The following is a 15,149-nucleotide window of genomic DNA, read 5'->3' on the forward strand; positions in this document are numbered from 1 at the left end:
CCAGATCAGTGGCGCGGGAATGGCGCCTTTTGGATCCCGCTCCCCTGCCTGGGCGCCTTGTTCCTGCTCACTCAGGGAGGGCCTCGCCCGGGTCTCAGTTCCAAAGCCCTCAGTTCCAGGACGCGGGCTGTAGCCCAGATCAGTGGCGCGGGAATGGCGCCTTTTGGATCCCGCTCCCCTGCCTGGGCGCCTTGTTCCTGCTCACTCAGGGAGGGCCTCGCCCGGGTCTCAGTTCCAAAGCCCTCAGTTCCAGGACGCGGGCTGTAGCCCAGATCAGTGGCGCGGGAATGGCGCCTTTTGGATCCCGCTCCCCTGCCTGGGCGCCTTGTTCCTGCTCACTCAGGGAGGGCCTCGCCCGGGTCTCAGTTCCAAAGCCCTCAGTTCCAGGACGTGGGCTGTAGCCCAGATCAGTGGCGCGGGAATGGCGCCTTTTGAATCCCGCTCCCCTGCCTGGGCACCTTGTTCCTGCTCACTCAGGGAGGGCCTCCGCTGTCTCCCCGCAAGCCTAGGTCGCAGGCACAGGGGCCTGGGCAGCTGCAATCCGAGCGCCGCTTTCGCGCAAGCTTACCGGGCGGCCGGGGCTGTGTGCTGGTGCTGGTCTCCTCCTGGTGGGCGGAGCTCTCTTTTTAATGGCGCGTGGAGCTCACCTCCGCGGCGGATCCTGCAGGGTTCGCCTCAGCTCCCGTTCACGGGGTGTGGTGGCTGAAATAGTTCCTTTCCACTCACAGTCCCGCTTGCTGCATCCGTTTTTCTTGTTGGGCGTTTTGGTTTGTTGTTTCCCTGGTCTCTGCCGGTCGGAGAGTGCCGCCTCTGTGGGCGGGGGAGGGGAGCAGGGTTCTGCGCTTCCCTCCCTTCTCGTCCTCTTTTATGGCAACTTTCTTCTTCGGGCAGTTTGCTGGAGTCGTCCGTTTATCTTCCGTGTCCCAGTTCTCACTGGGACCTGCCGCTTTTCCTCCCTATTAACTTTTTTTAATGGGAGATCTTACTCGCAGCGTCTCCTCGCCGCCATGTTGCTCCGCCCCTCCAGATCTGCTAACTATTAATTGGGTTGCTTTATTCAGTGTTAAACCTTTTTTTGCATCTTGAATATATTAGCCTTTTGTCATTTGTGTTAATATGTGAATGTTTTCTCCCATTCAGTAGGAAGTCTTTAATCTACTTGTAGTTTTTTTTCTCTGTGTAAAAGTTTTTTAATTTGAGGTAGTCATAATTGTTTATATTTTTATTTCCTTAGCTATAAGGGGTCAAATATCCAAAAACATCTTTTATCATTGATCTTATAAAATGTTATCACTAATATTCGCTTATATGTATTTTATTGTTGCAGGTCTTCTATCCACTTTATTCCATCTAGAGTTTATTCTTGTGCATGGATTTAGAAAGAGATCCAACATCATCCTTTTAAATATGTGACTGCCCCGCACCATCTGTTAGGCTCTCCTTTCCCCATTGTATGGTCCTGGCTCCATATACATATATTTCTGGGCTTTCAATTATATTCCATTGTCTTTTTTTTTTTAATACAATTGTGTTTGTCTTTATACGTATATGATGCCAGGATTAAGTGAGACCCATGCCTGCCTCTCTGACTATGTGCGCGTCTCATAAGACGATTGGTGAAGACACCACCAGATTGGAAGCTGTGGCAGGACAAGTAGACAATGAAGGATTAGAAGTAAGGGCAGAATACAGTTAGATGGCAAACTGTCACTTTGACTTGCCAACTCCACTGTGAAGGACAACAGGGGGAAGGGCTATAGTTTCAAGAAGTCCTGAGACGTGAAGTGAAAGGGTTTACTCTAAGGACAAAGGGAGACGGTTTGATTAGAAAGTAAATTAGGATTTTTTTTTAACTGTTCCTTTGGCTTTTTTAGTAATTGAGTAACAAAGGAACAGGCACACAGAAAAATGTTGGTGGTCTTGTATTGAGAATCCTTGATGAGGCCGGCTGTGATGGAAGAAACCAGGCAAATGAGCTGTCAATTCTATTGCAATAGCTTCCAGGGCCAGGCATGACTTTTTCTTTAACAGCTTTATTACGATAAAATTTATATTTCACGCAAGACAACCATATAAAGTATGCAACTCAATGATTTTAGTCACTTACACTCTGTTAATTGCCAAGTCCAAAGTATGTCTTTCAATGATAATTTTTGATCTTTCAGCTCTTGGACTGCTCCATTTGGTCAATTCTCTCCCCCTTTTTGGTTTCTGTTCATTTTTCCTTTTGCCTGCTCCGTCACTTTTTGGGCTCTCTTTAGTTCTATTTTATAGACAGTTCCACTATCTACTTTTTGCTCCTGGGTGGCTTTAGTAATTACTTTTATGTCAAGGTCTCCCCTATCTATTTCTGCAGACTAGCTTTGTCCTGGTAAGGAGCTATGAAGCAATAGATCTCTGTCTGTTCCTGGGCAGCAGTGCATTGTGGGTATGAACACAGACTTTGCTGCTAGCCTCAAAGTTTTTTAAGATGTGTGGCCTTAGTGTCATACTTAACTCTTTTGTTCCTCAGTTTGCTGACATGTAAAATGGGCATAAAATAATGCCTAGTAACAAGGCTATTGTGAAGATTAAAACAAGCAACTTGATATTTATAAAATGCTTTTTACATACAAGGAATCTAGGAATGTAAAGAGTAATACTTTTCCCAGGGACACAGTGATAGAAATAGTCATCTGTGGAACCAGTTCTTTTGTTGCCAGTCTACTGTGCTATACCTACCAGTCTGGAAACAACTGACAGGAACTTTCAGAAATAAAACCCATTTCTCGGTACTTAAATTTTAGATCCCTTAAGTGCGAAGCATTTTAATTTCACATCAATAACTTTGGTAAGTTTTATGAAATTAATGAATCCCCTTCAGGGGTCATGTTGGCACCAGTAATGCATATTCTGGAATACTATACTGTTAATATAAACTATGAAATTCTTCATTAAAAAAATACTAGGATGACACAATTTTATTCAATAAACATTTATCTAGGAGCCCAACTCTGACAGAAGACAAAAACCAAATTTGGCATATTACTTATAAAATTACTCTTATAGCTGACCATTGAACAACATGCTTTCAGAGTTGAAAATCTGCATATAAGTTTTGATTGCCCCAAAACTTAAGTACTAATAGCCTGCCATTGACAGGAAGTCTAAATGGTAACATAAACCTTAACTGTCAACAATTATTTTGTATGTTATTTGTACTATATTGTATCCCAATAAAGTAAACTAGAGAAAAGAAAATCATGAAGAAAATACATTTACAGTACCATAAGTATCAATACCATAAATTCTGTCCTTTGTTTACGAGAGAATTCACATATAAGTGGACCTGTACAGTTCAAATCCATGTTATTCAAGGGTCAACTGTATGCTACAAATGGTTTCCAGCACAAATGTTTGTCCTCATTCTGCTAATCAAATACATTATGCCTATATATTCTACATGTGTTCTGAGGGTTATGGTCTATAAACACTTGTTTTTACTAATAGGTCTGGCTTTAATAGCAACAATCATGAAAAATACTCACCAAAGTGTTAATGCAGATAGAATTAAGAACACATGCTCCATTTCGACATTCATCAATATCAGCACAGACCTAGTACAGAAAAGTTTAACAAGACAGTTTAAACAGAAATGCAGACAAATTTTCCTTCTTTGATATTTTTGTGTGCAGTGACAACAGAATTTCAGGTAGAGAGTTATCAGAGGGTCATTTCAGCTATCTCCCTGTGTTTTGTACCAGTCTGTACTTAACCTAATTTCAAGTGATACTGTCTGTCTGGTATTTAAAGTTGTTAGAAAAGACAACTTTGTACAATTAATTTGTTCCACCCCTTTTTAGTCAGGAAGGTTCTTCTTTATTCTGTTTGGGTCACAATGTACTTTTCACATCTGATGATTTCTATTTTTCTTCAATTTAGAAAATTCTCAGCTTCCCTTTATTCCTGTTCTTTTAATGGAACTAAACAAACATTGGCCTTTCTTATTAATTTCTTCTTTTGACTATTAGTCTCTTACTCATATTTTTCATCTCTTTATTTCTCTGTGCTATACTCTGAATGATTTCCTTAGCTCTACCTTCCAATCTATAAATTTCCTGTTAGCTGTTTTGCCCATCTATTCAGTTGTTAGCATCAATAATTATGTTTTCATTGAAGCTGCTTTCTTTAGGTTTTTTTTTAAAGATTTATTTATTTATGCACACAAGAACTGGGGTACAGGCCAGAGGTGCAGGGGGTGAGATGATTCACCAGAGAGACAGTGGGGAACAGAACAGGCAGACTGACTGAAATACACTGCTGAGGGGAGCAGCGGGTGAGACAGGAGAGGTCTGCTACACCATGTGGGTAGCTCCCTGGCCAGCAGGGCATCAAACTCGTGCTGTGGAGGCTGCAGATTGCTTTACAGTGCTGTGCTTAATGCTTGTGCCATCAGGGAGGCCCTTTCTTTAGGTTTTAAACTACTTGTTTTTTTTCTTATTGCCCTATTCTTTAATTATGGAATATCTATTCCTTCCTTTTCCTCTTTATCCTTTTGAACTTATTTTATGTTTATCATGGTTTTTCTCATGGTAGCTTCTTCATATAAATTGTCATTTTTTTGTTTGGAGCATATCCTTAGTATCCCTCCTTGTCTGTGGGCCTTTCACTGCCCTGAGTTTTGAAGTATTTTCACAAAGTGCCATGACATTGACATTAGTTAGGGCCCTGAGGATTAAACTGCTCCAGAGCTGGTTTTTATGCTTTTTTTTCAACCCTGTGTTTCTGCATCAAATATGTAACAAAGATTTGGAACACACTATATTTGGTACAAGCTTGGAGTTTTGTTTTGCTGTGGGTAATTTCATTTTTGTCAGTCATGTCCCAAAACTGACACAGAGCTTCTATGGGACTAGTGAAGTTCTCTCATCTCCTTTTTTTCTCCTTAAAAAATTATTTTACACATAGAAAAATCCCAAAGGCTACCTAAAAACCACTGGAACAATAAACAAACACAGCAAAGCTGCAGTATTCAAAATCAACTTATAAAACAGGCTGTGCCTCCATGCACCAATGATAAAGTATCAGAGAGAAGTCAAGGAAACAATCTCCCACCCATAGTCACGTTGAAAAGAATAAAATACCCAGAAACAAAAGTTAACCAAGGAAGTGAAGGACCTCCACAATGGAAACTAAGAAACAGAAAGATATTCCATGCTAATGGAACTGGGGAGCTCTTTGAGGTTTCTGGCTTTATGCAGGGATTTTAGGTCTTTCTAAAGGTCCAAGACTACATCTACTGTGCCCATATAGGTGTGAAACCCTGACTCCCTGCTCATAGAGTCTACACCCAGCAACTCTCTTCCATGAGCTGCTGTAGCATCATTTGCACTAATGTCTCTGAATTTCCTCGTTTCCAGAACTTGCACATTTCCTTTTATTTCTTTTGATATCAGTAAAATATTAACATTTGTTGTTAAAATTTAGCCAAGTAGATTCCTTCTACTTTAGTTCAATCTCCCATATTGCTGGAATCCCACTGGGAAATATTCCTTACTAGCTTACACAAAGCATCTTCTATTTCATTTTGTCTATTCTCCTGGGTTGAGTCTCGGAGATTTTGTCTTTAGAGGAGAGGAAGGGAAACTGTGGGTCATTACTCTAATGGCTTCCTGTCACTCCTATGAGTCTAGCCTGCCTTCCTTTTCTAGTCTAAAAAATGATGCCCTCTAGAATCCTTTGATAGGCAGCTAGGAAATAATGAACCCATGCCCTTCTTCAAAGCTAATAATTTCCCTGAGGTAGTAAAATATATTTATAGACCATCCATTTTTAAGGGCTGAAAACATCAAAAAGAATTTCAGAGTCAGTCAGTTAAATAATGACCAGGATATAGTAGAACATTTGGAAATAAATGGAGACTGTCACAAAGTGCTCAAGGGCTTTATGGCAATTTAGAGCTTATATAAGGTTTCCTTAGGGGATTATTTCTACTCTTGAAATCCTCTCATATCTAAAACAGCTTCTGATGGGTAACAATGACTCTACAGAAGTGATCTAATTTTTCAAAGCTTTGTTTCCCTGATAATCAAGTTTTTCTACAAAACTAGATGTTTAACAGCTATCAACAAAATAAATCTAAAACCATGCCACACAGTCTGACCCCATTCACTTTTCCTAGTGATGCTCTATTATCCCAATTGAACGGCATCCACCTTACAGGCCTTATGAACATATACTCAGAAATGGTTGGAAAGTTTCCAAATTGCCCACTGTGCACCATGACATGCCTTCCATGTGGCAGCAGTTGTTCAAGTAGGTTAAGGGCTATACTGAAGAGGTGGAAACCAACGCTTTTCTGTTGGCAATTAACATAGAAAAAGAATAGAAAGACCATAACTTCGGCCTACCTGCTTGTTTGACTTGGCAAAATTAATGCCAACACCCTGCAGCATGGGCCCTGTGAAACCTACTGGGCAGGCCTCACATCTGAAGCCAGGAGCCAAGTTGACACAGCGCACGCCTGGGTAGCAGGGATGGTATTTGCACTGGAGAGAAAAAATTCAAAGTTTTTAGCCATATGGAGAAAGCAGTCTCAAACTTGCATTCATCTACTTGTATATGCTAGCTTGTTCACTTAATCAATTTTTTGGTGGCAAACTAATAAAAGAAAATAAAGGTTTCCAATTTTGTAGTTACCCACCGACTTCCTTGACCCACACAATCTGGGGCTGCCTTTTTGGGCTTTGCTTTATTGCAGAATAAGGGCACAGTCAAATGGAAAGGGTCCTTAATGTTAACTAGTCTACCCCTCCCATTCTAAGTTTCCTGAGATTCTAACTTGGAATTTGAAAATCCAATTTAAAATCTAAAAGAATAATGTTGCTGGGTCACTTGTGAGCTGACTGATGAGATGAGTTCAAAGGGATTTTTGAAGCAACTGCTCAAATGAAAAGGCCTTGGGAGGTCAAGCCAAGTCCGTTGTTTCTTCAGTAAGATGTGATCCATCACAGTCTGTGCCTGCCTTCACGCCCAATCAAGCCCATGGCTGTTCCAAGGCTCTTGGAGTCTAGTATATTGGTTCTGGTCCCCTTTTTTTTTAACCACTTCAACTAATGTAAAAAACATGACTACTTCCTGCCCTTTTAAAAGGAGGAAAATTCCAGCTCACAGATAAAAACCAGATGTAGTTCTGTGAAATGTGTGCAGATGTTTCTCCAATTGAGGGATCACTAGAAACCATCTTAGCAGCTTACTACCTTGGGGGGTGGGGGGTAATCAACTGGGCCTGCAGGAGGGGTGTGAGCTCCCTGCCCTCTCCATTTGTCCTTCTGGCCTTCCTCAGTCCAGGTGGAAGGGAAAGGCCGCATTCTGGTGCAGGCTTGCTACCTACTCTGAACACTACTTTGGGGTTGGACTAGTGATTAACCATGGTTTTGAAACAGTTCCTTCCACAGGTTTTGCCAGCTGGCTGAACAGCCTGTATTTACTGTATGTCTCTCTGACTCCATCCTTGGGGCACTTTGAGTGACTCGCACATTATGGAGGCTCCTCAACCAATCTTGGTGAGATTCCCCTCTGTTCCTCTATTTCAGGAAGTCTGAAGAAATCAGTTGTAACCGAAATGTATTCTTACAGAGATCTTCCCCTTCCCATGATGGCAAAAATATGGAAAAGTCAGCCTTTTAACAGAATGCTCAAGAGAAATAATCAATGCAAAAGCATGAAGTCCAAATCTCAGCATTTTATCAACCTTGGCCAGTAGGAAAAGCTGGAAACAGAGGAAATGTCATGAACACAGCCACACTTATGTGTCATTTCTCCTTCCGCCTGCTGCTCATGGCAATTTGTGGTCTCTACAGATTTATGAGGAAGCAGCTTTTATGTAGCCAGAGGACCACCCAAGCCATCTCTTAGTCAGCCTTCTGGTTTCTTTTTCCATAAGCTATAGAATGTGCAAATACTTAGGGAGTCCCTTCCCATCTAGTTGAACTTTTACCTCATCAACATCGGAACAGGTGATCCCATTCCCTGTGTAGCCCTCAGGGCAGGGCCCACACTGGAAGCCATCTCTGGTGTTGGTACATCGGACACCACGGAAGCATGAGTTGGAGTCACACCGGCGCAATGAGGGTGTTGGGGGCGAGGGAGGTGCAGGGGCCACCAGTGTGTTGGGGGTTGGAAACTGAAAGCTGAGAGGACCTAAAAAATCCAATAATCCACAGGCTTATTCACTACTAGAAAAATATACTTGATACATAATGAAACTTCCCTTCTCTCCAACCCTGTGCCAAACCTCCAGAAACCACAGCCAATGTAGCCTCACCCTAGGCCCTTCATCAATCTGCATCTGCTTGTCCAACTCAGAATGAGCCAGTTACTAGAAAAGCACTTACCACAAGCCTGGCATTCAGCAATGGTGTTTCGCAAAAATGACGTTTCTTTGACCTTTAGAAATGGGAAGGGAAAAAAAAAAGGATGGAAAAGGAATACCTGACATATACTCCAGAATGAAAGAATCCATGTGTAGCAGTCTATTAAACACCTCTTCAAGTTGTGCTGAAGTAGCCCTGGACAGTTCCCATGTGCTTGGAGCCAGGTGCATTCATCACACGCTTGTCCCCCTTTCCAGAACCCTCCTAGCAGAGCTCTAGGGTGGTAGGCTAATGGGGTACCCGAGGTCTGACTCCAGGCCTACCTCCCTGCTTCTGCAGGCCTACAGCCTGCTAGCTCTTACAAAGCTAGGTTTTCTTTTGGAGGCATGTCTCCGTTGTTACCTGCTGTCTCAGAAGATCCTTCACCTCTCCCAGCAGCTGGTTTAGTTGTGTCATCTGCCCCAAGAACTGCCGATTAAAGTCTCCTATAAGAACAGCAAAGGCAACATTTAGTCAGTGACTTTTTTACAGTGACTCAAAAACAAATGATTTCCCATAGAATCATCATAAAAGGATTCAAAAGCCTATGACAGGGCCTCCCCGGTGGCGCAGCGGTTGAGCGCAGTGAAGTTGTCCGCAGCCTCTGCAGCGTGGGTTCGATTCCCGGCCAGCCAGGGAAAAACCCACATGGCACGGCAGACCTTTCCTGTCTTGCCCGCTGCTCCCCGTCTGCCTGGTCTGCTCCCTGCTCTGTCTCTGGTGAATCCTCTCACCCTCCCATGACTCTGACCTGTACCCCAGGTCTTGTATAAATAAATAAATATTAAAAAACAAAAAACAAACCCACCAATGACAGAGGAATTTAACTTGGGATAATTCATCAAGTTCACCTGAAAAATTCTAATGCACTGGCTAATCAGTCCAAATTAATATGAGTTGTAAAAATAAAAGTATAAAAATTATTTTACATCCCTTAGGAAAAATAAATAAAAGTGCAATGAAGATATTCCTGGGCATTGGAATCAAAGTCTAATTTCTGTAGATTTATCCTGTATGGCTGCTCTGCTGACAACCCACTTTTCTGTGCTTGGGTGCAGCCCTTTCAGGGACCTGGGGATGTGCCTGTGTTGAAGAGGGCATGCAAACTGCCCAAGAGTCCATACCTGTGCTCGTAGTGGCCAGTGGCTCACTCTGCTGCAGAAAGCAGTCCTGCAGGCTGGCAACTTGGAACAGCGAGCCTCTCACCACCAGCTTCAGCTCTTCCAAAAAGTCCTGGAAAAAAATCACATTCATACCATATATTAGTGACACTGTTCAAAAGCCAATGCACTCACATGCTTGAGCAGTCTTCACAACAGAGTAGCCCTGCATACTTGGATCATGCCATCTTACATAATTTTGTGGGTTTGCATTTTTCCTAAAGCTGGCAAGTCTCATTCCTTTTGACTAAAGCAAACCTGGAAGTAGCCAGTAGCCTAGGAAAATGCTGGCATCCAACTTGGCAGCCTGAGAGCTCATCAAGGCTGCTCTGAGGAGAGGAAAGACTGTTTTCCTTCATAGTAAACAAATTCTTTTGTGGCAGGAGATGCTTAAGAATTGTCCCAAATTTGTTTATGGAGTTTAGACAATAATAAATAAAATACTGATTCCAGTTTTAAACAGTATTGTTTTTAGGATGTCTTGGGTTTAGCAAAGCCTCTGATTTCCTTGGGCTATGAGAAAGAATAAATAGTATTTATTTATCTCATGATTATGAGATAACGGGCAATATATTTTCACTTTACTGGATCATTGTTAGTCACAAAGTTGATTTCCTCACCCCTTTACTTTGTAACTCGTACTAATTATTATTTAATCTATATAGGACAGAGAAAGTTTGTTAACTGCCACCGTAAACTCATCACCTTACTTAAGAAATGAGCACACTAAGGGTTTTCAGAGGATTATTTTTAATTTAGTTGAGATGTATGCAACATGTGCTATTTAACAGATACTGTGTAGAACCTCAGACCATCAGCTCTATGGGTGCAGGGCCACAAACGTTTTGCCCCCACAGTATCGCTAATGCCCAGAATGTGACTGGCTGACATACTGAATGCCCGGTGGTCCTTGCTGATAGTTTAGGAATAGAATTTTTGAGAACATTCCAACGAATATAGTTGTGTTGGCTGTCATGGCTTGTCACGGCTGACTCCTGGCTTTTAGAAATTGACTTACCTGGTGCTGAACATTAATTTCAGTCACTGACAATTTCTGACTACATTCTGATTATTTGGGAAAACTTGGTAGTTTAGTGTATTTATTTCATTATTTTCTCTATAAATCTATAATAACTATCTGTAAAAGCAAACCAAACCGAAAAGGAAAACCTTGAATTGTAGCTTTTTTTTTTTTTTATAGATTTTTACTTAGAAACCATTTTAAAACAAAATACTTGTCATTTCCCAGGCACAAAATTCTCATACAAGATTGAGTTTTTATATTTTTAGTTAAAACTTAGCATTCCTAGTTGTAATGGAAATTATAGTTGACACTTTGCCTCTTTATACAAAGGTTCAGAGTAGCTTGTATCTAAAACACATATAATGCAATAAAAAAAATGTAAAATAAGAATTGAGAGCTAGAAGACAATAATATTATAGGCCATAACAGATGAACATAGTTACTCATTTTGGCACTGGCTTTCATGTAAGATAAAATTCTGGAACATAATTGGTTATAGTTATATTTACTGAAAAGGGCAAAAAATACTCCTTCTTTATAGAAAACAAAGCATTTCCTAGGACAAAACTCTAAAAGAAATGTATGTGGCAGGCCTCCCCGGTGGCGCAGTGATTGAGCGCTGGGTTGCGAAGCTGCCCGCAGCCTCTGCAGTGCCAGTTCGATCCCCAGCTGCTCCTCGGCCACCGGAGGAGGGTCCCACATGGCGCGCAGACCTCTCCTGCCGCCCGCTGCTCCCCTCAGCAGTGCACTTTGGTCCTTCTGCCTGCTCTGCTCCCCGCTCTGGTGAATTCTCTTACCCTCCCGCACTCTGACTGTACCCAGTGCTTGTATAAATAAATAAAAAAATCTTTAAAAAAAAAAGTATGTGGCAATTTTTACAGTAGGTACAGTGATACAATAAAAAATATATACCTCCAAGACAGCATAAAGCAGGATACAGAAGTGATGGGATTTTTAAACCTGGAATATGTCGGCAATAAGGTCCTTTTTATTAGGTATGTTTTGATAAGACCTGTGAAAAAATGTTCTTAGTGCTTGGCAGCTTCCAGTCATTCTTCTTTTCATTAAAAAGTATTATAAAAGAGTAAAAATACTGTCCAAAGACAGTTTTTTTTATTTTTGCTATTCCTTCCCAATTTTACAATTGTCCAGAAACTTTCCATAGATCATATAAACTGGAGGCTGTCAATTTGGGCTTCACATTAAAATCAGTATTTTCAAATTAGTGATATCTAGGCATCACCTCACAGATTCTGAGTCAACTTGTTATGAGGCTGGGTCCTCTATCAGCAGTTAAGTGCCATAGGTGATTGTAGTATGCAGGCAGAATTAGACCCACTCCTGACCCCTGCATGCTCCTGTGTTCCTGGCCTTGGCTTCAGAGAATGGATGATGGGTTCCTACCTGTGCCCTCCTCTGGAAAGTCCTCAATTCCATGGACTCAGGACTCTGGGAGAGGCCAGAAAAGGCTTTGGGGAGATTGTGAGTAGAATCTACTTGGGTACAGTCCAGGTAGAGTTCTACGGAGCCAGCTCCACGCTGCAAATTGGTCAGTCTGAGGAGGATCCTATGCCGCCTGCCATCTGCCAGTTGCAGGTTGTTGAAAACCACCAAATGAATCTTCCCATCATTCTTCAGGTAGCGGAGGATTGCTGGAACCAAGCACAGCTCAATAAATGACAGAAATGAGGAAATGAGGGGGGGTTCTGTGGTGCACAGCCTCCTGGTCACAAGGCTGAGTGACCAGAAAGAATGCAAGCAAGTGGGAACCATAAATATTCAATGTTCTAAGTCCTGGCAACTCACTCTTGCTAAGAATTGTGTTGACAGAGAGTTAGAAGGTAAGTGGCAAATCTGAAAGTAAACAATTTTAGATTGTGGTAAGTACAATGAGTAGGAGGAACCCATCAAAAGTCAACTAAAATCCAAGTAAGTGCTGGAGGGCATGAATACATCCATTCATCAAATACTTACTGAGTGTGACTAATGGACTGGGTGCTGCCCTTAGTGGCTTAAACACTTACTTTCCACTCATGGCAACTGGAACAACTACAGGTGAGACAAGTGAAACTCAGATAAAGAACTTGGTCAAAGATATAGCAATGGAAGGCCTAGAATTTGAACCTGAGTGTGGTTTATTCTATGACTAAAAGAATACTAGACATGGATAGGCCTTTGTAAGTATATGGTGAATAAAGTATAATCTACTATATTGCTCCTTAGCAACCCACCCTTAAATTTAACAGTGCTCAGTTAGAAAATTGAAGGTATCCCTGAAAAATAGATGACTGGATCAAGAAGTTGTGGCATATATACACAATGGAATATTATTCAGCAATCAAAAAGATAAACTCATGCCATTCGCAGCAATGTGGATGGAACTAGAAGGAATTATGCTCAGTGAAATAATCCAGAAGGAAAAATAAAAATATCAGATTGGTCTCACTTATAGCAGGAATATAGGGGAAACTAATAAGACATCAGTGTAAAAAAAATGATAACAGTACAAAACACAACAAAGTAAAAACGGACAATTATAAATCAGAGACATCCTGCAGGGGAGGAGGAGGGAGAGGGATTAGAGGGAGGAAGGGAGGAGCACAGGGGACTGAGGTGATGGTGCATAGGTGCATTGGGGAAGGAAACTATGGGGACTACATCTGGAAGTGGGGAGCAAATATTGTTTAAAAATGAACAATGATGTAAAAAAATAAAAAAATATAAAAAATAATGAATTAATTAAAGAAAATTGAAGGTATCCCTGTGTGCAACAACAGAACTAGGTGGGGGAGCCACCACTTATTTTCTGCTCCTCCCCCCACCCCAAGGACAAAGCCTATTCACATAGCTCATTAAGCTCACTAAATAAAAATTCACAAAAATTTAAAAAATTCTAATTTTTATTTCATTACTGTTCTGAATATAGTGAGATCTGAGCAAAAATCTATTCTGGGTGCTAAGCCTTGGGGAGTAAAGCCCACTGGATGAGGTTTTCTAGAAAGACCAAAGTGATATGCTTCAAGGGCTTAGTGGGTCTACCAAAATCACCCCCCGACGTCCACCCACAGGCACCACTCTCAAACCCAAACTTATGACCAGAAGCTATCCCAGGAGCAAGGTCAGAGGCTGACTGCAAGTGCTGCTGGATAATTCAGGTGAACACATCAGAGCAGCTCCAAATGTCTGAGAGGATGGGATAGTCTCAAACTGCCAGCACTTTTCTAGGGGGTAATTTAATGACTTATGTCAGAACCTTAAACATATGTAGAACTTATCACCAGGAAATGCCACTTCTAGGATTTGATTTCAAAAAATTATAACAGGAACTTGGCACAACACACAAACACACACATATATATAATATATATATATAATATATGTGTGTTTGTGTGTGTGTGTATGTAGATATATCTGTCTTGCTTTATATATATATATATATATATAAAGATAGGGTGGGCTGGCTACTTAAGTTATGGTATAACCACAAAATGGAATACTATAGAATAGATATATATTAAATGTACAAAAAGACTTTCCTACTATTTTTTTTTAATTTAAAAAAAAGGTATGAGTCAGTTTCATTCAGAAAAAGATGTGTGCATGTTATAGTTATGTGCACTTGTATAGAAAACAAGAAGGAAATATGTCAACATTAATATGGGCATTGTTGGGTGCCTGAATGTGCTTTTTCTCCTTTTGCTTATATTTACTGTTTAATTTTTTCTAGAAGAGATAAACATTATTTACAGAATACAAAAAAGTGAAAGGAAATGGATTACACATGTTGATCCAGGCTGCTGCTGTTAATCTGTGGCTTGCAGCAAGTAGAGCAGACCATCTTTCCTCAGGAACCTTCTCTTTAGAGGGTATATGCTACGTGGCACTTCCCATAAAGCAGTTAGCTAGGAGCTCCGTGCATGGTGCAGTATTGCCAGAGAAAAGAATCACTAATGTGAAACCTGAAGGAAGTATCTGAAAGCTTTCTTCACATCAGACTTGCTTGGTTAATTCTTTCATTCCTTCTAACTAGTTGCATTTGCCTTTCCATTTGATTCTGTGATGTAGGGCGATGATGGAAGGAGTCAGATGGGAGATGATCTCTTCCACCTCTGAGGTTACCACCCTTTGCTTACTGAGAGAAAATAATCCGTACAAGACCTGGAAAGACAGATTAGCTAGAAGGCCTTTCTATGAATATAGTACAATACCGTGTCTTCTGAAGTAAAGTCTTGGTAAAGCTTATATAAATGTGGCATGAAAAGAAAGTAGTGGGACGGAGGAATACAGACATGAGTGGGAATTGGTGAAGTATTTTAAATATGGCCTAAACAACAAAATTTTACATCTTTAATACTGTTGAGAATTTATAATAACTGTATGGCTGGAAATTGAAGACATACACGGTACCCAAAGGAAGGGGAAATTAAATTCAAACATAATGCACTAATTCAATTCATCCTCTATATCTTTGCTTTTTAGAACCATTTGGCTAATACCTAGCATTTTTACAGGCCAATAAAAATACCACTTGGACCACCAAACTTCAAATAGGTGCTACACATGTATACTCAA

At 41.0% G+C, this 15,149-nt stretch overlaps 1 protein-coding gene across 1 annotated transcript in view; it reads right to left on the minus strand.

Annotated features, from left to right (window-relative positions):
• THBS4 (thrombospondin 4) overlaps positions 1 to 15,149 on the minus strand; it is a gene marked incomplete at its 3' end in the record, with an annotated part of 51,153 nt that overhangs the window by 21,684 nt on the left and 14,320 nt on the right. Inside the window, exons 3-9 of the mRNA XM_084233215.1 lie at positions 11,982 to 12,229; positions 9,518 to 9,626; positions 8,757 to 8,839; positions 8,376 to 8,427; positions 7,979 to 8,181; positions 6,390 to 6,527; positions 3,528 to 3,596 (exon numbers count right to left, since the gene is read on the minus strand). Coding sequence (XP_084089341.1) covers positions 3,528 to 3,596; positions 6,390 to 6,527; positions 7,979 to 8,181; positions 8,376 to 8,427; positions 8,757 to 8,839; positions 9,518 to 9,626; positions 11,982 to 12,229 — 902 coding nt within the window. The remainder of the gene's footprint in view (positions 1 to 3,527; positions 3,597 to 6,389; positions 6,528 to 7,978; positions 8,182 to 8,375; positions 8,428 to 8,756; positions 8,840 to 9,517; positions 9,627 to 11,981; positions 12,230 to 15,149) is intronic.

This window comes from Talpa europaea (genome assembly GCF_964194135.1).
Source record: "Talpa europaea genome assembly, chromosome: 5".
Taxonomy (NCBI): Eukaryota; Metazoa; Chordata; class Mammalia; order Eulipotyphla; family Talpidae; genus Talpa; species Talpa europaea.